Genomic DNA, 23,485 nt, shown 5'->3' on the forward strand with positions numbered 1-23,485 from the left:
CGGCCGCTCATTGGCTACTGCGGAGCAGGGGAGGGGCGGGAAGGGAGGGGGAGGCTGCAGGGAGGGAGGGAGCTGGGCCTTGAGAATGGGGGAGGCAGGGAGGGAGAGAGAATAGAAACAGAGGCAGAGAGCCCGAGAGGGGCAGGGGCGCACAGAGAGGCAGAGAGACGGGGCCGAGGGTCCGGGACACACGGAGACCTCGAGGCTGAGAGATGCTGAGACTCGCAGGTCTGGGGACCAGGGGAGACACAGAGACGGCCTAGAAGAGACAGAGAGAGAGAGAGAGAGGAAAGGAGAGACAGAGATCAGCTCTAAGACCCCCTCTGCCCTCAGGCTCAGAGATTCCGGGCCTCTGGAAGTGGAGAGGCCAGAGACAGACACAGAAAGAGACAGGAAGACGCTCAGAGGCCCTGGGCCGAGAGATGCTGAGACCCAGAGACCTTGAGCTAGGGAAAGAGGCAGAGAGAGAGAGAGAGAGAGACAGGGGGGAGAGAGAGAGAGACCCTGAGAAGGAGAGAGCGCGGGGGCAATCCTGGGGCTCCCCTGAGGAGGACTGGGGCTCTGGCCAGGCCTGGGGCGGAGCCTGGGGTCTGGGCGGCTGCAGGAGGCGGGAGGGGGCGTCCCGGGCCGGGGTCCCCAGAGCAGCAGGCGGGCGCAGAGCGGAGCCGGGTCCTGCAGCCGCCGCGGAGCCGGGAGCCGGGCCAGCCCACCACCCCCCCCCCGCCGTGATGTCAGCGGGGCCACTCTTAAAGGGGCAGGCCGCCCGCCGAGGGTCGGAGCGGGGCTGGGGGCCGCGGGCAGAGCATGGGGGTACCCCCACGGTGCTGGGGGAGCCAAGGGGGTCCCCAGCATCCAACTGAACCGAGTCCCCGGAACCCAAGAGCCTGCAGAGACGAGGAGACGCCGGGGCTCCCCGAGGGAGCCTGCGAAGCTCTGGGGCTCAGTCCCCTCCAAACACACAGACACAGGCACACCATTCAACCGGCCTGCCCCGGGTCTGGGACTACATTTTCCATCAGCCCCGGCGGAGAGGGGCCGCACTTGGGGGAAGGGGCCGCCGCGGTGTCTGCTGGGAACTGTAGTCCGCTGGGACTTCTTTCCACCGCCCCCCACCCCCACCCCCCTTCTCCGCAAGTGGGTCAAGGCAAAGAGGCCCGGAGGGCGCGTCCGCCTGTCTTCGGCCTCCGTGGCTGAGTCTTAAGCTCACGGGTTCTGGGTGTCTGCCTGCTCTGTCGTGGGGTCTCCCAGTGGTCAAGTCTCCAGACCCCTCAACGGGAGGCTGGTCTGTCATCTCCCCGCTCAGGACTGCTTCCCCCCACCCCCAGCCCCGTCCCCTGCCCCGCGCCAGACTCTGGGTTTCAGTGTGTCTGTGAGCCTGTGAGCGTATGTGTTGCTCTGGGTGAGTATGTGAATGTTTGTGTCTGTGCTGGGGCGGGGGGCGGGCTCCACCGGGCATCCCCAGTGGTCTGCGTGTCCATTCCTACCTCCTTGTGCATGTGCCCACTTTGGGCCCTCGCGCCCCCAAACCCTCACCCCCGGTGTCTGCTCTTTCCCTCTCCCGCTGTGGGTCTGTTCTGCCCACTTTATGGGTCTCTCTGCTTTCTCTCTGTCTCTCTGCCGCCCCACCCCCAGCCTGTATGTGTGTGTGAGCGCGCGCGCGCGTTTCCGTGTACGTTGTCCCACCTCCACACCCTGCCCCCCTTCCTTCTTCAAGCTTTAGAAGAAAACATCCCAACACCCAGCATCAGCATCCCAAATTTATTCTCCAGCAGCTGTGGCCGGGCGAGAGAGCCAAAGAAGAGGGCAGTGGGCAGGGGGAGGAGGACAGAGCCCCCCCACCCAGAGTGGCAGGCACGGGAAGGGGGGGGGAGGGGAAGAGGGAGGGGAGGTGGAGGAGGTTCCGAGCAGGACTGGAGCCATGCACCTGGCAGGCGAGCAGTGACGGGTTCGGGGTAGGGGCAGGTTCGGGGTAGGGGCGTCTAGAACAAAAGCTGATTGAGAACAGCTGGGGGTAGGGATCCTTCATCCATCCCAGGAATCCCTAGAGTGTGGACGAGGCGCACGGGAGCGTGGGGGCACAGCCTCCCACTCACTCCAGAATGGGGAGGACGTCGTTGGTGGGGGGAGTGGGGGGCAGGTCAGAGGTGAAGGGTTGTTCTAGAATCCAAGTCTAGAACAGCCCACCCCATGAGACTATTTCCCAGAAAGAAAGAAGAAAAAAAAAAAAAGGAGAGACAGAGATTCTACCAACACGGAGTCTAGAACCCCACGGAGTTGGGACCGTGGTGAAGGTTCTGGTAGCGCAGAGTCCAGAACACCAAGGTGGGTGAGAATCCCGGGCTCAGCACAGCAGAGTCTAGAACACAGTGAGGTTCCAGAGACTGTATGGAGCTTAGAATGCCAGGAACGCTTGGGAGGGGCATCTAGCACCCACGGGGCAGAGGCCAGAATGCTGGGGAGCAAGATCTAAATCGGAAAGGGGGTGGAGGTGGGGGTTGGGGGGGGAGGTGTAAGACTGGTGCGGGGAGGGAGCAATGGGGACACCTAGTGGTGGCAGGTGAGATTACATGACTGGCACCGGCGGCGGGCTGACGGGGCTGCGGGCGTCGGGGTGCACGAAATCCGGGTTCACGTAGGTGAAGCCTTGGAAATCGGCCTGGTCGATGCTGGCCAGAACCAGGCGGTCTGGGGGGGTCAACGCTGGCGCCGCCCGCGTAAAGAACTTGTCGAAGTTCTCGCCGCTGCGTCCACACTGTGGGGAGCACGGAGAGGGAAAGATGAAATTCCCTCTGCTCCTTGGTGTCCCTCTGTGTCCCCTGTGACCATGTGCTGTCTCCTCTAGAATCAGCGCATCCTCCGTGGGCTCTGCATCTCCCGTTGGGGCGTCTCCACAGAGGGAGCCCCACCCCACCTCTACATATGGGAATGGGAGCTCCTGGGTCCCCCATCCCCAGGGACCAGGGTTCCCGCAAGGTGGCTAACCGGACGGGGTCTGAACGGAGGCGCGATCTCCAGTCGTTCCAGCCGCTCCCAGTCCATCCAGCGGAAAAAGCCATGAGCACGGATGGCGGGCTCCCCGTCCGGCCCTGAGCCCAGGCGTTTCGCTGGGTGCTTAGTTAGGAACTGTGGAAAACACAGAGACAGACAGACAGACAGGGTCCCGGACAGGGAGGCACAGGGAACGAGAAAGGCAGAAAAGCAAAAACAGCAGAACAGAGACACAGCATAGAGAGAGGGGGGAGAGATAGAGACCCAGGGGGAGTGCAGAGACCCAGAGAAGGTGGGAGATAAAGCAGATGGGGGGGAGGGGGGGCAGAGATGCGGAAAGAGAGAAGGGTGGAGATCCATGAGACAAAACCCCAGAGAGGATAAAGACACAATATGAAGGCAGAGACTCAGAGAGGAGGAGAGTTCCAGAGAGAGAAGGACCCAGTGTGTGTGTGTGTGTGTGTGTGTGTGTGTGTGTGTGTGTGTGTGTGGCAGTCGGGGGTAAGTGGGTAACAGATGCCCAGAGAGAGGGGGACACAGATGCAAGGGGTTGACAGAGAGCCCAAGGGACACAGAGAAATGGTAGTGACACAGAAGGCCCCATCAAATGTAGATGGAGGCAGAGATAGGAGACAGAACCCAGAGAGTGAGAGTCAGAGAGAATGGAGACAGGAGCCAGAAACACAAGTGTGCTAATGTTCTTGGAAAAGCTGCCATAGGCTAGGCTCCTTATCCTGCATTAGCTCCATAACCCCAAGAGAGGAGACAGGCTCCCAGAGTGTCGGTGGCTTGCCCAAGATCCCCGGAGGGAAAGTGGCAAGAGTTAGGTTGACCTGATCCACCCCCTTGCAGAGGCAGGCCCTGGCCTTCCAGCACTCCCTGCAGTGAGCTGAGGGGTGGGTGCAGCAGAGAAGGAGACAGAGGCCAGCATGGGACAGGAGGTGACAGCACGGCAGTCAGTAATTAATGTTCTAACAAAGTCTCTGTATTATACTTTTCTAATGTGCACAGGGACACTGCCCGGGCAACCCTGGATGGTGGCGGTGGGGCGAATGGGTTGTGTGGAGAATCTGGGGGTCAGGGGGTTCTTACCCCCTTGCAGATGGCCACAGCTTCCCGGGAAAGCGACTTGGGGTAAGTGACGGTTTGTTCCATGATAGCCTGAAACAGCTCTTCCTCATCCTCCCCATCGAAAGGGGGCTGAGGAAAGAGAGAGGAGAATGTGTCAGGACTTGACAGACTGCCTTTCCCCACCTTGCAAACCCTCAGCACCCACCGTGAACATGAACATCCCCCTCCAACATCCTGGGGAAAATTTCGACCAAACCACCAAAGCATTCTCTCCCTTCCTCTCAGACTCTTGTTTCCTATCTCAAATGGACCTTGTTTCCTATCTCAGCTCTCTGCACCTCTTTGCTGTTCTGTCTTTCTCTGCTATGCAAAATCAGCAGGGTGTTAATTAGACAATATGTCATTTAAATAGAAGAGAGGAAAAAGTGCAGGAAAACTGTAAAAACATTCTCCTGGTTGGATGAGTGGCCTCCAGTCTTCTGGAATTAGGAGACACAAAAGCAAGGCAAGGAGTCTTAATGTGGGGTCTAGGAAGTCTGTTTGTGCAACTGAAGGGGCCCGTGAGCTTGAGTAGGAAAACAAGCTTATCTTTATTTTTAAAAATCACTAACTGCAATTTCTCATTCCCTTCAGTTATGAATGGTGGGCAAAAACCACCAACAGTTATGAAGTACTTATGACTTCATCACCAACAGGAATCACAGATAATTTCTTATCACATTAGAGTTGCAGTTATCTCAAAATATTAGTCATCTCAACTTCAAGATTACTGGTAGACTTGCCTATTTACTTCCCATCACCATGAGATATCACTATTTAATTCATGAATAGGAAATCACATATACATCCCCATCCCTATTTGTAATATTTAGGCAACTGTATACATTTAAATGAAATGTATTTAATTGGCTGAACTAAGTTAAATCAAAATTTTAAAGTTTTGGGGTGCCTGGGTGGCGCAGTCGGTTAAGCGTCCGACTTCAGCCAGGTCACGATCTCGCGGTCCGTGAGTTCGAGCCCCGCGTCAGGCTCTGGGCTGATGGCTCAGAGCCTGGAGCCTGTTTCCGATGCTGTGTCTCCCTCTCTCTCTGCCCCTCCCCTGCTCATGCTCTGTCTCTCTCTGTCCCAAAAATAAATAAATGTTGAAAAAAAATAAAAAAAATAAATAAAAAAAAATAAAGTTTTGATAACCATATTTCAATATGATTGATTTCCTTTGTAATCCTATTATTTTATTTCATAGATTTAAACACATTATTCTGGGGTGCCTGGGTGGCTCAGTCAATTGAGCATCCAACTTTGGCTCAGGTCATAATCTCACGGTTCGTGAGTTCAAAGCCCCTGCTTCAGATTTTATGTCTCCCTTGCTCTCTGCCCCTCCCCCACTCGTGCTCTGTTTCTCTCTCTCAAAAATAAATAAACATTAAAAAAAAAATTAAACACGTTGTTCTGAGATGGGGTCCTTGTCACCAAAAAAACCACAAAAAACAAAAAACGTTTAAAGAACCCCAGGCCTGGGGTGCCTGGGTGGCTTAGTCGGTTAAGCATCCGACTTTGGCTTAGGTCATAATCTCACAGTTTGTGGGTTCGAGCCCCCTGTTGGGCTCTATGCTGACAACTCACAGCCTGTAGCCTGCTTTGGATTCTGTGTCTTTCTCTCTGTTCCTCCCCTGCTTGCACTCTGTCTCTCTCTCCCTCAAAAATAAAGATTAAAAAAAACAACAACAGCAACGAATTTAAAGAACCCCAGGCCTATGGGAAAATAATGCTTCAGGACCAAGGACAGCGCTATCCAGGCATGATATTCCCAATTGCTTAGCACCCCTCCTTAGATGACAGACATCACTTCCTACCCTGCTCCTTTAAGATAAAGGCCTTGTAACAGGTGGCATCCCCCGCTGTGTTGCCTTTAGGCAGGCCAGCCTGTCCCCAGCTTCCCTTACCTGTCCTGCCAACATCTCATACAACAGAACCCCAAAGGACCACCAATCAACAGACTTTCCATAGGGTTGGTAGGCAATGATCTGGTGAGAGAGGATGGAAGGCAAGGTATCATGGTTTGTGCTTTAAGAAGCCTAAGACCCCCTCTAGCCTCACCCCCAGAGAACCCTACCCACACTAAGTGTTGTCAACACAAACTCTTCCCACTCAGAACACTTCAGTTCCATCTTTTTGGAAAATTCAGAAACAAAATTTTCCTACTTAGAATGTTCCTTTGGTCCCAAATATGAAGATTATCTAAGGACCAAGTCAAAAGTTCCACCCAGCCAAAATATTCTGGTAACTAGACCCTCTCCTTACAATAACAGGTGCATGAGGGCTAATTTTCAGACACCAGAGATTCTTAAATCTGGATGCATTTAAGATTCACCTAGGGGGCTGTTCCCTAGCCCTAAAGAATTCCAGCCTCAATAGACCAGAGTGAGAGTCAGTAATATGTGTGTATATTTCAAAATCTCCACGGGTGATTCTGATTCCCAGCCGTTTTGAAACCATTGACATTATTTGGGCATTAGCATTGAATCACCCAGAAAGATTAAGGATGACACTTCCTCCTTCCACTGAGAAAACTCAGGACACTCTATCTACTTACATACAGTCAGATCATTAGCTCCACCCCTTTAACAAAAAGTTAGAGTATATTCCACCCACCTGAAATATTCAGGAAATGCTTAGGGCTGGGGGTGGTGGTGGTGGTGGAGAGACACAGGCCCCACCCACTCAAGAGTACACCTTCTTAGAATAGTCCTGTAACAGGTGCTATTGTCTGAGAATTGTTACCAGTAGAGAGGGTTCCACTCTTTTAGAACACTCACCCAACTCTCTGCCCACTTAGCCTGTTTAGACACCCAGCTCTGCCCACTTGGAATGCTGACACACAGGCCTTTCTGCTCTGTTTGCTGTTAGATCACCCATGACTCATGCAAAGACCCCAGGGTCAGGGGGCACCTGGGTGGCTCAGTTGGTTAAGCAGCTGATTTCGGCTCAGGTCATGATCTCATGGTTTGTAAGTTAGAGCCCTGAGTCAGGCTCTATGCTGACAGTTCAGAGCCTGGAGCCTACTTCCGATTCTGTGTCTCCCTCTTTCTATGCCCATCCTCCACTCGCCCTCTCTCTCTTCTCTCTCTCTCTCTCTCTCTCTCTCTCTCTCTCTGTCTCTCAAAAATAAACATTAAAAAAAAAAGACCCCAGGGTCAGCCCCCCGACATTCTGAATGTTAGACAACTGGCCATACCCACTCGGCGAACTTGTGCAGCACCAAGGACAGCCAAGGGAGGGTTACCTCAGGGGCTATGTAGTCTGGGGTCCCACAGAAGGTGCGGGTGGTGGTCCCAGGGAAGACGTTCTCCTTACACATGCCAAAGTCAGTGATTTTGATGTGTCCTTCAGCATCCAGCATCACGTTGTCTAATTTCAGGTCCCTGGGGGTAGGGGGTTGGATGGATAGGCATTGAAGGAAGGGTAGAGTTCAATGGGCTGGAGTTACAAGGTTTTGATCTTTGTTTTGTTTTTGTTTATTTTAGAGAGAGAGCACGCACATGCGTGAGCACAGAAGAGAGGCAGAGAGAAAGAAAGAATCCCAAGCAGGCTCCACGATCAACGCAGAGCCCAATTCAGGGCTCAATCCCACAACCCTGGGATCATGACCTGAGTCGAAATCAAGAGTCAGATGTTCAACAGAGTGAGCCACCCAGGCACCCCTTTGTTTTGTTTTTCAAGTAAGCTCTAGGCCCAACGTGGGACTTGAACTCAGGATGCTGAGATCAAGAGTCGCATGCTCTATGCACTGAGCCAGCCAGGAGCCCCTAGAGCTGTAAGTTTGATCCCTTTCCCTCTAGGGGCCTGACTGCCTCCACTGAAAGGCCCAGACTGCTCACCGGTAGATGATGCCCTGATTGTGAAGGAAGAAGAGGCCGATGGCGATTTCTGCTGCGTAGAACCTAGAGAAGGAGGTGGGAGTTAGAAGCTCAAAGGCTGGGGTCCCCCTCGCCCCACCCCTCCTCTCTCAGCTGACTCACGCTGCATGGGGCTCCTTAAACTTGCCCAATTGCTGGATGTGGTACATCAGGTCTCCCCCGGTGACATACTCCATCACAAAATACAGACGGTCCTGCCGGAGAGGCGGGGTACTGGTGCTTAGAGGGGGTAGGACACATCCATTCCTGCCCACTCGAGACAAACTTGGAAGGCTCCAGATCCACCCAATTAGAACTGGGAGGCCCCAATGATTCTAACCCAGCCAGCTCAGAATCTCAACCTGCCATATCCCCTATTACTCCGAACTGGTCCCGCCCTCTTAGAATTGAAGGCTGAGGCCCACCATTCCCTGGAAATCCTAAGGATACCAAAACCTCTTTCCATAGCTACTCACACACAAAAGCAATCCTGACCCCTGACCACCTGCTAGGAACCAAAGATTTTTTTTTCAGGCCTCACTTGTAATGGATACTAATTTCTTCCTTCCTTCCTTCCTTTCTTCCTTTCTTCCTTTCTTTCTTTCTTTCTTCTTCTTTTTTTTTTTTTTTTTTTTTTTATCCAGGAATCTAACTGTGCCCATCCAGAGCTTTTTTGAAGCAGTCATGCCTTCTCAAACCTCTGAAGGTTTCTGGGATGCCTGGGTGACTCAGTCGGTTGGGTGTCTGACTTTGGCTCAGGTCATGATCTCACGGTTTGTGAGTTCGAGCCCTGCATCCGGCTCTGTGCTGACAGCTCAGAGCCTGGAGCTTGCTTTGGATTCTGTGTCTCCCTCTCTCTCTCTGCCCCTCTCCCACTCATGCTCTGTCTCTGTCTCAGAAATAAATAAGCATAAAAAATTAAAAACAAACAAACAAACAAAAACCTCTGAAGGTTCTGACTTGTCCCATTCCTCAATCTTCGGGACGCGCACCATTTCTGATGAGACATTTGCTCAGAATCCAAGAATGACGACCACATTACTTAGCGCGCAGCTATAGGCACACCACTCACGCACTCCTTTACTCAAAAATCCTTCACTCAAAAAAAAAAAAAAAAAAAGAAAGAAAAAAAAAAACCCACCCACTCAAGACCAAGCTGGCTCAGGTCCCGCCTAGTCAGGATCCCACCTTTCTGGCCACGCCCAATCAGAGTGGGCGGGGCGGGGAAGGTTCTTTTTGCCTGTAAACTCAGAATCCCAGAGCAGACGCTCGACCTGAGCCGGACTCTGCCCCCTCCTTCCTCACCGGGGTCTGGAAGGTGGAGTGCAGCTGGGTGAGAAAGTGGGGCCGGCCTCCCGGGCCTCGGCCCCCCAGGGCCAGCACGCGCTTCTCCACCAGGGTGCAGTCCACATCATCATCCTGGACAATCACGTCTTTCTTCAGGATCTTGATAGCGTAGAGCTCATCAGAGCCCCTGCGCTCAGCCAGCATCACCTAGCGACAGAGGCCCCAAAAGGCCCAGTCCATCATGGGGTCGCTGCCCTCCCCCTTCAGAGACACAAAGAAATGAAATCCCAGGTCCTCCCCCTCTCTCTCAGGGACTGGGCACCCTGGTTTTGCTGACCACTCCCTCAGGGAAAGCATCAGAATCTTTATGCCTGTCCTCTCAGAGGCACTCAGGTGTCCCACTGACCCCCCTCTGGGGGGCTCAGTAGTCTAGTGTCCCTCCCCATGTACCTCCTTCCTAAGGACCAGAAATCTGATCTTTCCCCAGACATCTTCCCCTTCCCCCAGAGCCCCAGGAATCCAACCTTCCCAAAGCTGCCTTTTCCTAGAACCATGAGGAAGCTGAAGTCGGAGATGTGCAGACGTCCAGGGCTTGTCCCAAAGAAACAGCGTTTGGAGTCCGTGGGACTAGGGGACGGGGAGGGGATGGGAGAGGAAGAGGGACCCATCCGCACCCGCTGTGAGAAAGGAGAGAGACCGAAGGTAGTCAGGCCCCAGATGGGGACAAGGAGGTGTCTCTAAGAGAGACAGCCGCCAAGAACGAAAGGGATGAGAAGAGAGGGAGAGAAAAGGGAAAACTGTCTCTGCCCCCCCTCCTTGGCTTTAGAACTTGTGCTGATTTTCCATAACCTGGAGGGTTTATCACTTAACTAACGGACAGATCACTCTATGCTGTTAGATAACCCTGTTATCACCACCATGCGCCATTTTAGAGAAGAGAAAGTTGGCACAGAGACACTAAATAACTTGCCCAAAGTCACACAGCAAATAAGCAGCAGAGCCAGACATCAAAATCCATTAAAGCCGGAGACTGTGTCTCCCCCCCTTTTTGCATCTTCAGCATCACCCAGCACCTGAACACCTTTACCGCTCCTCCCACCTGAGTCTCCACAGAGCCTCCTCCCTCTTCCCCCCTTTGCCTCCACCATCTATTCTCTACAAACAGCATTTGTCTTGTTCCGACCTAAACCATCCTAGGCCACCTTCGATGCTCCCACGGCCCACCGGTTTAAGATAAAATCCTTCCAGGGAAGGACAAGGCACACTCCTTCCCTCTCTGCCTTAATGTCCTACTTCTTCCCACTCTCTCCCCCCTTCAGCCCCACTGTCCTCGCGGTGCTACAGACACGCCTCACCCGCTCCCACCACAGGCCTGCTCTTCCTGCTGCCTGGAAGGATTTCTAGCTTTCAGCCTGGAAATATGGTCTCCCTCTCCGTGCACTTCCTCTGGGGCTCCCCTCCCTAGGAAGCTTTCTCTGGTGCTCCCAGGCTGAGCCAGGTGCTTCCAATTCTCCCTAGTGCCTGAGGCTACTACCTCTATTACCAAACATCTTCCTTCCAGGAGAATGTCTCCATCTGTCACTTTCTCCTACTTTGAAATCGGAGCTCCCCAGGGAATGGACTGAGTCTATGCCCAGAACAGGGTTTGGCTAACAGGGAATAGGTGTTGAGAGAGTGACAAAATGAATGGAGGAGAGAAAGGCCACAGTGAGAAATAGAAAAACTCAAAGTTCAGTTCAGCAGTCACCTCCTCAGGGATTCACCCTCCCCCAGCACCTTCCCCCCAAGCTGGGTGAGTGTCTCCTCCAGGCTCCTGGGGGGGGGGGTGCTCTACCTCTAATGCACTACATCATCCTGGAATTTAAGTATCTGTGACTGTGTCTCCACCTTGGGGACTTGGTTAAGGGTCAGATTCACCTCTGGAATGCTAGGTTTACTCAACAAGCACAAGACCACCTCCAAACCTGTGCTCATCCCCCGTGTGTGGGCGTGAAAACTGATACCAGGGGAGGGAGAAGACATGGGGAGACAGACGTAGACCACAAGGGATGAAAATGTCTCCATTCCAGGCCTGAGCTCCACGCACCTCGTACAGTTCCAGGGGGTAGTTACAGGCCTGCGGGGAGAGGGGGTGGAGGAGAAAGCCAGAGTCAGAGCCCCAAGAGAGGTAGGAGGATGCCCTAGAGCAGGGGGTGGGGACTCCAACCCCCCAAGCCAAGGGGATGGATAGGAACTCTAATTCCCATCATACCCTGGGGCAGGAGTCCCCTAGAAAAGCAGGGGGAAGGGAGTGCCAGGGTCTTCTGGGAATTGTAGTCCCAGGACCAGTGGGCAACCAGTGGGTGCAGGGAGGGGGCAGCTCTGAACTGTGGGCGGCAGGGCTGGGCTCCCCCTGGGAGAAGTGGGGCCTGAGTACCTCAAACTTCTGGAGGAGGCTGCAGTTGTCAGCATCAGCCACTGGCACATTGTAATATTCGCCCTCCTCCTGGTTCAGTAACTTGTACCTGACATACAGAAGGAGACCAGAGTGGGGCAGGAGTCGGGCAGAAGGGGGGCACCCGCGGGAGAGGCAGAGGTATCAGCGGGGGGAAAGAGACACAGAGAGAAAGACACGGAGATGGACAGAGTGGGACAGGCGAGAGAGACACGGAGTGGGGGGCACAGGAAGGGAGGAGGAGGGGAGAGGGACGGGGACAAGGGAGGGAGAAGTGCAGGGAGGCAGAATGAGGGTGGCCCGAGGAGACAGACTGTACACAGAGATGGACAGGCCAAGGCACAGCCTCCGCCCCCGCCCTGCCCTCACCAGCCGTCCACCGGCGCCTTGAGCAGCTCCGAGACCCCGAAGGACATGGCGCCCATGAAATCGTTGCGGGAAGTCCGGTCCCAGTCCCACACCTCCACGCTAAGCCTGCGCTCCACGTCTCCTGGCTTCAGGTTGCTGCGGGAAGGGGGCGGCGGAGTGAGGGTCCAGCTCCCCGCTGCCTCTGCTACCCATCCCTGGTGCTGGTGGAGCAGGCAAGCCCTTCTGGGGCGAGCTGGGGTCTGTTCCTGCTCTCTAAAGTGTCCTGTCGTCTCTGATCCTCCACGAAGGGGGTCTCCCCCAATATCAGGACCTCGAGTACATGTAGACAGCTCTCAGTCTCTCTCCGGTCCTCCCACATTCTTGGCTCCTTCCCATCCCTGTGTCCTGCCTTTTCTCTCCAGATCTCTCTCCTGAGTCTCTGTGCCCCCCTCCTTCCTCTAGGTCTCTGTCCTTCTGTCTTTCTGTTGATTGGCTTCCCTTTCTATTCCTGCCACCCTCCCCTGCTCACACCCACTCCCCATTCTGTCTCTTTGGGTTTGTGCCTTCTTCTGAGCATCCCCCCCGCCCCTCCGATCTCTGTTTCACTCTAAAGTAGTGGGCTTTGATGGAGATTAAATGCACAGATATCTGTCTCTCTGCTTCTCTAACTCCAGCCCTCTCCCTCAGCCACTCTCTTCCCTCTCCCACCGCCTTTTTTTGGGATCCCCCTATCCTAACACCTCCCACACTTTGCTCTCTGGGGTCTTGTGGGCCACCAGGACCCTCCGATCATTCTCTGTCAGTCATCACAGCATCCCCTGCACCCGAAGCTCACAACACAAAGGTCTCGTTCCACACAGGGTTTAGCGTGGCTTTCACGGTCCGGGTCTTTTGCTTCGTCAAGTTCCGAGGGTCTGGGATGAGCTTCAGCTTCACGTAGGGGTCAGACAGACCATTGGGGTCCATTGGGATAAGGTTACGGGCCTCACCAACTGAGAGAGGAAGTGAAGGGGTGTAGGCTGGGTTAGAGATCCAGGAAGAGGCCCCGGAGTTTTCCCCAGGGGCAATCCCAAATCCAAGCGCTCAGACTTTCTCCTGACCCAGGTATCCAGAAGATGAGGCATAAAGCCCTTTCCCCAGCCAGGGACCCAGAAATCGGACCCAAAGCCCCCTCCTCCTTTAGGACCCCAGAGTGAGGACCCTGGCCACATCACCCATAGTAATCCCAAGCCTCCCTCGGAACCAGGTTTTCTCTCATCCCCCACTCCCAAGGACCTTGATCTAAAATGGCCATTAAGAGGCCCTGAAAGGGGCACCTGGGTGGCTCAGTTGGTTAAGCATCCAACTTCCGCTCAGGTCATGATCATGGGGTTTGTGGGTTCGAGCCTCACATCGGGCTCTGTGCTGACAGCTCAGAGCCTGGAGCCTGCTTCAGGTTCTGTGTCTCCCTCTCTCTCTTCCCCTCCCCCTCCGCTCATGCTCTGTCTCTCTCTCAAAAATAAATAAACATTAAAAAAATTTAAAAATAAAATAAAATTAATTAATTAATTTTAAAAAGTGGCCCTGAAAGTCACAAGTCAAGGCTAGAGTCCAGGCTACAGGTTGGAAGGGGCGTGGCTGGGTGGCGCTCAGCCTTTGCAGACGGGGGGTCAGGATTGCGGGCGGGACCTTCCGGTTCGGCTGGGTGGGCCGCTCAGGTGCACCCTGCCCTTCCGGCGGGGGTAGAAGGGGAGGGACCGGACAGAGGGGCGGGGCCTCACCTGTGACGTGGATCTCTTCCGACGTGGGTGCTCGGATCTCCAGCTGCAGGCGCCCTCGGCGCTCCGTGTGGTCCACCCCGCACAGAGAGGGCACGCTGCGCACACAGCGGCGGTGCACGTTCATTTCGCAGCCTGGGGGAGGGGAGGGGGGAACAAAAAGGGAGGTGGCACTTCTGGCCGCCCCCCAACTCCAGACTCCGTCCCCCGGCCCTACCCGGAACCCAGACACTGTGCTTTGACCCCCCCCCCCCCCCCCCCCCCCGCCACCGCCCCGGAGCGCTAGGTTCGGCCAGGAGCAGCGAGCGTGGACTACTCACAGGAGCATTTCATGCCCTGGTGCACCAGCCCATAAAGAAGGGAGCCACAGTGGTCGCAGAAGGTGGGGCTGCTGTAGCTGTGCAGACGGAACTTGTGCTTGTTCCGGGGGTCCTGGGGGCCGAGGGGAGACATCAGAGGGGGTAAGGACAGAGAGAGAGAGAGAGAGAGAAGCCCTTTGAACGCTTCCTCCTTCCGCCTTGCTCTCCCAGTCCCGCTCCTCCTCACTCATTCACGCTACAGTATTTATTGAGTGCCTGCTGTGTGCCAGGCACTGTTCTTGGTGCCAGGACCAGCCGTGAACAAAGAAACAAAAACTGCTGTCCACATGGAGTTTACTTTCTAGGGAAGGGAGACAGAAAATAAACACTGTGAATAAATGAAAGAGTATGATGCATGGTAACAGGTGCTCTGGAGAAAAACGAAGCAGGCGAGGGTCAGCCAGGGGTGGGGGCGTTTAAATTTGCATAGAGTGATCAGGGTGGGCTTCGCTAACCAGGTGGGATTTGAACAGAACCTGAAGGTGGTGGCGGCTCCTATCTTCCCATAGTCCCTATGCTCCACCCCCCCCCCCCCAAAGCTATTTTCCAGCACTTGTGGGCCACAATGAACGCCAGATCCCTGTCAGCCTCTGTCAATGTCTGCCCACTCTTGATCTGCCTTCTCTGAGCCCCTTGTGAAATGGGGAATAGAACCTCTCCATTAAAAGGACCCCTCAGTTAATGAAAGACCAAGTGTCGGGGCGCCTGCCTGGCTGGGTCGGTAGACATGTGACTCTTGATCTCAGGGGTTGCGACTCTGGGTCCCACATTGGGTGTAGAGATTACTTTAAAAAATAATAAATTTGGGGGCTCCTGGGTGGCTCAGTCAGTGAAGCATCTGACCTTGTCTCAGGTTGTGATCTCACAGTTTGTGTGTTCGAGCACCTCGTTAGGCTCTCTGCTGTTAGCATGGGACCCTTTTGGGATCCTCTGTCTCCCTCTCTCCTCTGCTCCTCCCCCACTCATTCTCTCTCCCTCTTTGATAAATAAAACTTTAAAAATTAAAATAATAATAATGATTAAAAAAGAAGAAAGATTAAATGTAAACTGCATAGCAGGGCCTGGCATGTTAAATGTGCTAAGTACGGTTATTACTGCGGTGGTTACTATTAGTGATTTTATTGTGGTCCTCACATAGCCCTGGGTTTAAATAAGGGCGAGGCCATTTACCAGCTGTGTGATTTGGGGCAAGTTAGTGCCCAATTTTGAGCCTCAGTGTCCTCCTCTACCCAGCGGAAATAATCTAAATCTTGAAGCAATGCTAAATGTCCGGAGTGCAATTAAGCATGAATTTAGGACACCAGTAAGACATTCCTTCCCCACCCCTGGCCATGTCTGAATGTTAAATAAGTTGGTATTTGTCTTTTTCTAGGAATGCATTGCAAAAGTTATCATAGTTGATGGGGCACCTCGGTGGCTAGGTTGGTTAAGCATCTGATTTCGGCTCAGGACATGATCTCATGGCTCATGGGTTTGAGCTCCACGTCGGGCTCTGTACTGACAGCTCAGAGCCTGGAGCCTGCTTCAGATTCTGTGTCTCCCTCTCTCTCTGCCCCTCCCCTGCTCACCTCTCTCTCTCTCTCTCTCTCTCTCTCTCTCTCTCTTAAAAATAAATAAAAAAAGAAGAGTTATCCGAGGTGAAAATTCAGGATATTCTTGGGCTTTTATTTTACAGGTTTTTTTTAAGTTTATTTAAGAGAAAGTGTGCAAGCAGGGGAGGGGCAGAGGAGAGGGGGGAGAGAGAATCCCAAGCAGGCACCACACTGTCAGTACAGAGGCTAACGTGGGGCTCGAACTTGCAAACTGTGAGATCATGACCTGAGCCGAGATCAGGAGTCAGATGCTCAACTGACTGAGCCACTCAGGTGTCCCCTACTTTGCAGCTTAGTGGGGACTCTAATTTGAATGACACTCAGGTGCGGTGATCTCTTTCAATGCTCCCGGCCTCTAAAGATCTTCAGCTGACCCTAACTCAGCTGCACTAAGTGATGGTCAACATAACAGCCCTCAGCAGGACACCGGACAGGGACACACAGGCTCCACCACTCCACAGAGAGAAGCCCTTATTATTCTCAAGGTGAAATCACTACTAAAAAGGAGACAGGACCACAGCTCCAATTAGATAGATTAGCGTCCACATTTTGACTCTGCCCACCATCCAGCTCTGTGGCTCCCCCCCCCCACCTCGCCCCCTGCCACCGCCGCTTTGCAGAGACCCAGCCATCCTCCCTATAAGATGGGTCCATGAGGCCTCCCTGAATGGGGTCTAAAGGAAATCATGCTTGCCAAGCCTTCACCATTTCCTTAGCCCTTGATCCACGTTACTTACAACAAGATCAAAAGCATTAAGAAGAAGAAGAAGGGAAAAAAAGCTGGAGTGATATAGAGGAAGACCCCTCCTCAGTTTTTGCCTCTATTTCTTCATGGGAAATAGTCGTAATTCTACAAGGATGATAACGGATATATTGCCTCTTGTCATATATCAGGTACCGTCCAAATACTCGACTCATTTAGTCCTCAAAGCAATCCTGTAAGGCAGGCACGATCATCAGCCCCTTCTATAGATGAGGAACTGAAGGGGTGCTCAATATATGTTCTGTAAAATCACATTCTCTATGCAAACTTCAATTTTCTTCACCTAACCAGCTGGCAAAATGTCCCATGGACTTCCATAGATCTCTCTCTCCCTTTCTCTATCTCCATTTTTCATTCCATCTCTTTCTCCATCTGCTAATCATAAAACTATCTCCACCCCTCTGTCAAAAGCTGGGCTAGACTCTGAAGTCACTCGGCTTCGTTGAACTATCAAAACAAGCCTGGGGAGGTGGGGGACGGTGCCTGGGTGGCTCAGTCAGGTGAGTACCTGACTTCTGTTCAGGTCATGATCTTGGTCATGATCTCCAGGTTTGTGGGTTTGAGCCCCATGTTGGGCTCTATGCTGACAGCTCAGAATCTGGAGGCTGCTTTGGATTCTCTCTCTCCCTCTCTCTGTCCCTCCCCCACTCGTTTTCTCTGTCTCTCTCAAAAATAAATGAGCATTAAAAACAAAAAAACTAAAAACCAAAAAACACAAGCTTGGGTATGTCTAGATTAATGCTGTCCCACCCAATAGCCACTAACCACAAGTGGCTATTTAAATTTAAATCAATCCGGGGCACCAGGATGGCTCAGTTGGTTAGGTTAAGGTCTGACTCTTGATTTCCGCTCAGGTTATGGTCTCAGTTCATGGGTTCAGGGCCTCATGTCGGGCTCTGCACTAAGAGTGCAGGCCTGCTTGGGATTCTCTCTCCCCTCCTCTCTCTTCCCCTCCTTTCCTCACATGTGCATGTGTTCTCGCTCTCTTTCAAAATAAATAAACGTGAAAAAAAATTAAAAAATAAATGCACATGTGTGCGTGTGTGCGCATGAGGGATCTGTACTTGCACATGTGTGTGAATGTGCATTCCAGGGTCTCCCTGGGCCTCGCTCTTGGCAATTTCTAAGCGATTCTCCATATCTACCATTTTCTATCCTAGCTTCTCTCTCTGGGTATCTGCAGCCCTGTCTCTCTGAGTTTCTTGTCTCTGTCTGTCTCTCTCAGTCCCTGTGGCTCGCCTTTTCCTTCCGCCTGCGTTGCTGTCTCTGTTCCAATCCTCTGTCTGTCTGTCTCAGTCTCTCTGTCTGGGTCTCTATCATTATCTTTTTCTGCATTTCTGTGATTCTGTCTTATCTGTATCTGCATCAATAGTTGTCTGTCCCTCAACTCTCTGTCTTTTTAAATCTCTTGACCCCTGGATGACAGCCCACCCTCTCCAATGTTGGTCTTTCGTCCCCTCACACCTGCCTCCTCTCTGTCCCCCACCTATGTCCCCAGCCTGTCTCAGCCCCTCTCATTTCCCCTTTCCAGGCCAAGGGCAGGGAATCTGGGCCAGACTAGCTCCCCCTATCTCTCCAGCCCCCCTCCCCTCCCAGCCTTAAAAATAGCAGGAGAAATTGGGACGGACGCCGAGGGGGTGAGGGCGGGGGTGCGGCCCAAGGAGGAAGAATCAGGTGTCCGGGCACTCACATCCGTCTGGGGGCCCTTCCCAGCGCCTGGACACTCGAAGGTCACAAATTCGTGGCATCGTCGATGAACCACAAAGCTGCAAACTGAAGGTGAGAATCATAGAGACACAGAGACAGAGAGTGAGCCTAATGGACAGAAAATCAGAGAGAAGGAGACTCCAACAGAAAGAAAACCAGAGGGGGGGGGGCCCAAAATAGAGTTCAATAGAGAGCAAATCAAAGGAGAGACCCCAGCATGGAATGGGGGAGAAAAACCAGGAGACAGAAATTCAAGAGATGGACCCCAAAACAGGCAAGAGAGAATCACAGAGCAGAGAGAACCCAGTGCCTACACAGAGCCAAAGGGAGACACAGAGACGCAGAGACGGAGTGAGGACGACAGAGAGACAGGGACACAGAGAAAATAGGATCCCGTCGACAGAGACAAGAAAGCAAGAAAAGAGGCAGGCCAAGGAGGAGGGAGAAACAGAGAGATGTCCTCTGATAGAACGGAGAGAGCAGCAACTTGGGCAGAAGTGAGTCTGGGGGCGCCATTGCAGGCCTCCCCCTCCCTGACTCACTCTGTTCTCAGCAGTGGCAGCTGGTGATTTAGGACTCGCCCCCCTCTCCCGCCCCCCAGAACTGCCAGCCCCGCCCGGCCCCCACCCGCCCATTGGTGACCCCGCCCGGGCCTGCCCCTGCCTAGGACTGTTGGTGTTGTCATGGCGACAGCAGCTTGAAGGGGGGGGGGGGGCTCTGACTTCGCATCTCCAGCCCCCCCTTTCAGCTCCCCTTTTCCAAATCTCTCTGTTCCCATGGCAACAGATTCTCCAAATATCTGTCCCCACCTGGAGCCGGCCGAGGGAGGGGCCCCCGGCACCACCTCCGCGGTGGCCCCGCCGTCAGAGCTCCCTCCCCACCGCAGGCTGTGTCTTTGCCACACCCCCCGCCCCGGGCTCCCCCGCGCCTCTCTGGGGACCAAAGAACACGTGTGTCAAGCCTCCCGGGCCGTGGGTCCCCAGCCTCCACCCTCCTGAGGGTCCCAGGAGTCCGAATCCCCAGCTCTTACCTTGACATTGCAGGCCCTGTTTCCCAATGCCCCTGCAAGATCAAGGATCAGAGGTCAGTGCAGATAAGGGTACCTGGGCCTCCCACCTCTGCCGGCCACACTGCGTCTGACTCCCTCCTGTAGCAAGACCCCGGAGTCGAGCCCCAGCTGCCTCGTTTACTAGAACCCAGAAATTCTGACCCCCAGCCTTTCTTCTCTCAGACCCAGGAGCCCAGGCCTCCAGCTCCTCCTCCCTCAGAACCAGGAATCCGGGGCCCCAGCCCCTCCTCAGTCAGACCCTGGGGTCCGAGTACCTAGCCCCTCCTCCCTCAGACCCAGGGGTCGGGGTCCCCAGCCCCTCCTCCCTCAGACCCAGGGGTCGGGGTCCCCAGCCCCTCCTCCCTCAGACCCAGGGGTCCAGGGCCCCAGCCCCTCCTCCCTCAGACCCAGGGGTCGGGGTCCCCAGCCCCTCCTCCCTCAGACCCAGGGGTCCAGGGCCCCAGCCCCTCCTCCCTCAGACCCAGGGGTCCGGGGCCCCAGCTCCCTCCTCCCCTAGGACCAGGCGCCAGGGTTGCAGCCCTCTCCTTCCCGAGCACTCCGGGTCTGGGGTGACAGGAGTCTCTATCCCTCGTTGCCTCCTCCCTCAGGCCCCCAGCCCCTTCCCTCACCAGATGAAGTCGGTGCAGTGGCTGCAGAAGGTTGGCTGCTTGAAGAAGCGGGCGGTGAACTTGTGGCTCTTGACTTCGTGGACCACCTTCTGCCTCAGAGCCCCCTTTCTGCAAAACAGGGGCCGGGGTCCCCCCTCTGAATCGCCTCCGCCGGGGCCCAGGCCTGCCATGGCCCCAGGAACGTAGCAGGGACCAGGATCCCGCCTTGCAGGGGCAGACAGCCGGAGACTCGGGAGAGCACTGAGCCACGGGGAGACTGCGAGGAGGGAAGGAGAGGGGCGAGGCACCTCCAGGCGCGGAGCGCAGGGCAGGGAGCGGCACCCCGGGGCGCGCCCGCTCCGCCAGGGGGAGCGGGCGGGCAGGGCGGAGAGCCGAGGGCAGGGGCGCCGAGGAGCCCGAGGCAAGGGCGGCGGCGGCGGCGGCGGCGGGAGCTCCAAGCTCAAGCACCTGCTGAAATGTGGGAGCCCCGGCTGGGGGGAGGCGTTGCCATGACGACCGAGGGGCGGGGTTTCAGCTTAAAGGCGTCCCTCCGCCCCCCACCCCCCCACCCCACTCCCGGAGGCTCGGGACAAATGCCCTCCCCGCTCCCAACACACGTGCGCACACCCGCTCCGGGGGCTGGCTGGAGGGAGGGGGGCATCCTCTGAGAGGCGCCCTCCCCGCCCCCCACCCCCTCCTCCTGTTGCCTGGCCGGGTCCTCCTCCCCACCGGGGGGGGGGGGGGGCCCTCGGTGGGCCCGGTTAGCCCGATGAGACGCCACCCGGATCTCGGGGTTTCTGACTGTGTCACTCGGCTTCATGACACGAACTTTGCCGTCAGTGCTGGGGACCCAGTGCTGAACGGGGAGGCCTGGTGTCTCACTTTCTCGTCTGCTGCTCAGGCCTTGATTTCTGTCTCCCGGCCTGGGTCTACGTCTCCCTCTGGAACGATCTCTTGTTCTTGGTCTCTCTGTCTCTGCTGCGCGTCTCCTTTATGCCCGTCGCTCATCCTGTGACCCTCGCTGGGTCTCGGGGTCTCCCTGTTTCTCAGAGGTGTCTGTCTCACTGTGAATCAGTGTCCCTCGGCCTCTCCCTGCAGGTCTCCTAAATTCCTGCTTCTCTCTCTCCCAGAAGCTCTCCCTCTTCCTGACTCTGTATGTCTTTCTGGCCCTGTGACTCTCTCTCTCTCTCAATCGGGGACTCAGTCTGTGATTCTGTGGGCCTCTGTGTCTCCCTCCCTCTGCGTCTTTCTCTTTTGGGAGTCCATCTGTGTCTCCCCCACCCTTCAGTCCTTGCTGTCTCTCCCGCTCTCCCACTGGGTCCCTGTCTCTGTAAGTACTTTTGTCTCTGTCTCTGCAAACCTCTCTGACCCACTCTTGGGCTGTCAGTCCCATCCTCTGTCGCTGGGGGTCTCTCTCTCTGAATGAGTTCATTTGTCTCTCTCCTTCTCCCTCCCCCCCCCCCAAGCGCCCCCCACCTTTCTCACCCTCTCTGGCTATGAACCTCTCTCTTCGTCTCTGGGGGTCTCCCCCTCCCTGCACGTCTCTCCCCCTCCCTCCACGTCTCTCCCCCTCCCTCCACGTCTCTCCCCCTCTCTGGCTCTGGAAAACCCTGTGCCGCTCTGTCCGTCTCCTCCTGTCTCCCGTCCGTCGCTCTGCCCGCGTCTTTGCCTCGCTCAGGTCGCGCTCCGGCCGCGCCACCCCCACCCCTACCCCCAACTCCCGTGCGCGTCCGGGTCCCGGCTCCCGGAGACCCGCTCTGTTGCCAAGGGCAACCACGGCCCTCCTCGGGCTGCGGAGCGCAGTGCATCCTGGGACCTGTAGTCGGAGCCTGCGGACCGCCTGTTGCGGCGACGCGACCGAGAACTTCGTTTCCCGGCGTGCCCCGCAATAGGGGGCGGGGCGCCACGGGGACCCGGGGAGCCCACCACACCTTCTCTGGGAATTTTGGGGGTTCGGGTCGGGCTTCCCGAAGCCGAAGAGGAGGTGAGGGAATCCGACTCTCCTCCTAACCCCCCCCCCCAGATATGGGGCGTTCTGGCCTTGCCAGCCACCTCCAGGCGTGCGCCCTGCACAAGGGCAAGTGTAGGGGTGGGAGTGGTCCTGGAAGCTGACCTGAGAATTCCCACCTTGGTCTGCTTGGCTGCTTTCCTCCATCACCAGCACACCACCCCCGGGGTCTGGAGCTGCTCTCTCTGGTGCCTTCCAGAGTGGGTTCCAGCATGGGATGGGGTGGGGAGGGGGCGAAACGCCCTTGCAGGAGGCAGGCATCGGTGCAGGTCGGAATTCTGGGGTGCACACTGCACAGATCAAAAGGAGGCTTCTCCTCGCTGGAAATCGGTGCGTCTGTTCCAATTAGCCCTTCCCGCCCTTCCGGGGCGGGGGGACCCCCTCCCTCCCTCCTTTGAGATAGCTCTCCCCAGTTGCTTTTGCTGGGGTCCAAGTGCATAAAATAGGTTGCATGATCCTGGGATTTTTGCAGACTTCTGTTTAGATATTTGCGGTTCTCCTCCGGCTGGAGAATCCGACAACAGGAATTTCTGTGGGACAGAATCATTGTAGGAGTAATTCGTTTGCTCTTTATCGAGGTCTTCTGTGGACCGGTTGTCAGGGAGCTTAGAACTAAGGAAAGAAGGAGCTGATGATGATGGGAACGCAGGCAGGGTCAGATCCTGAAGGCCCAGACTGGAGCTTTGGTATTACCTGTAGGCAGTGGATAGTAGGATGTGGAAGGACTTGAGCAGGGGAGGGCAGTATCAGACCTGGATGCTAGAAGCATCCCTCTGGGGCCAAGGTGGGCTAGGGGTGGGCTAGTCAAGGGGGAGGCTGAGATGCTAGTTCAGGAGAAACAAAATACCTGAGCTAGGTCAGGAGCCTGGAGAAGGGGACAGTTGAAGGAAGGACAGACAGTGTCTGGTGAGCCACTAACAGAAGTCGGGGAAGAGCCAGTGCCTGGATTCTCAGCCGTGAGAGCCTGTTCCTGAGATTGGAAACCTGAAGAGTTGATTTTGGAAGAAACATTGCACTCAGATGGAGACAGTATTTCTGAGGTGCTCCTGGACTCTGAGGAAGGATAAATCTTGTCCGTTTCGATCCTAACTAGTTCTGGTTGGAGAGGGTAAATTGGGAGATTCAAAGGATAAAGTTGTCCCCTTCTGGGGTGCCTGGGTGGGTCAGTCGGTTAAGCTCGGGTCATGATCTCACTGTTTGTGGGTTTGAGGCCCGCGTCGGGCTCTGTGCTGACAGCTCGGAGCCTGGAGCCCACTTTGGACTCCGTGCCTTCCTCTCTTTCTGCCTTTCTCCTGCTCCCCCCCCCCCACTCTCTCTCAAAACAAAACAAAACAAAAAGAATAAACATTAAAGTTGTCCCCTTTTCCCACCAGTCCTAAGAATCTAGTCCTTGCCCTCTCTCCTGGAGCCCTCCCCAGTAATAAAGCAAGCACAATTTTTTTCTTTTATCTTTATATTGATGTAAAAAAAAAAATTATGGATGTGGGAATAGGGCAACGGACAAGTCTTCCCTCTGTGGTTGACAGAAGGGACCCATGGGGACCAGAAGCTCCAGGGAATTAAAAAAAAAATAAAATATATATTTATACATTTATATATATGACGTTATGCATGTGAGT

General features: G+C 55.0%; 1 protein-coding gene across 2 annotated transcripts; it reads right to left on the reverse strand.

The window, feature by feature from the left end:
- Positions 1 to 1,743: 1,743 nt before the first annotated feature.
- Positions 1,744 to 20,155, reverse strand: PRKCG (protein kinase C gamma). 2 transcript variants are annotated; one of them, XM_047837135.1, is made up of 19 exons: positions 19,880 to 20,155; positions 19,233 to 19,264; positions 18,186 to 18,268; positions 14,102 to 14,213; positions 13,785 to 13,916; positions 12,860 to 13,016; positions 12,046 to 12,180; positions 11,659 to 11,746; positions 11,329 to 11,358; positions 9,767 to 9,919; positions 9,261 to 9,449; positions 8,079 to 8,170; positions 7,938 to 8,000; positions 7,343 to 7,481; positions 6,003 to 6,083; positions 4,081 to 4,188; positions 2,983 to 3,123; positions 2,568 to 2,752; positions 1,744 to 2,356 (listed from the first exon to the last, which is right to left on the reverse strand). In XM_047837135.1, exons 1-19 carry the CDS (start codon positions 20,047 to 20,049, stop codon positions 2,194 to 2,196), a joined length of 2,253 nt encoding a protein of 750 aa, XP_047693091.1. In that variant the 5' UTR covers positions 20,050 to 20,155; the 3' UTR covers positions 1,744 to 2,193. The 2 variants fall into 2 exon arrangements, with proteins under 2 accessions (XP_047693091.1, XP_047693092.1); XM_047837136.1 differs by lacking the exons at positions 1,744 to 2,356; positions 2,568 to 2,752 and having other exon boundaries at positions 2,989 to 3,877.
- Between the last annotated feature and the right edge of the window lie 3,330 nt (positions 20,156 to 23,485).

The sequence above is a fragment of the Prionailurus viverrinus genome, chromosome E2, assembly GCF_022837055.1.
Source record: "Prionailurus viverrinus isolate Anna chromosome E2, UM_Priviv_1.0, whole genome shotgun sequence".
Taxonomy (NCBI): domain Eukaryota; kingdom Metazoa; phylum Chordata; class Mammalia; order Carnivora; family Felidae; genus Prionailurus; species Prionailurus viverrinus.

Excerpts from the sequence above, each read along its gene's own strand:
- PRKCG (XM_047837135.1), bottom strand. The coding sequence starts at position 20,049 with ATGGCAGGCCTGGGCCCCGGCGGAGGCGATTCAGAGGGGGGACCCCGG. Across the intron at positions 11,359-11,658 it reads GCCTCCTCCAGAAGTTTGAG|GCCTGTAACTACCCCCTGGA; the intron begins GTACTCAGGCCC and ends CTCTCCCCGCAG. Across the intron at positions 7,482-7,937 it reads AATCAGGGCATCATCTACCG|GGACCTGAAATTAGACAACG; the intron begins GTGAGCAGTCTG and ends CCCTACCCCCAG.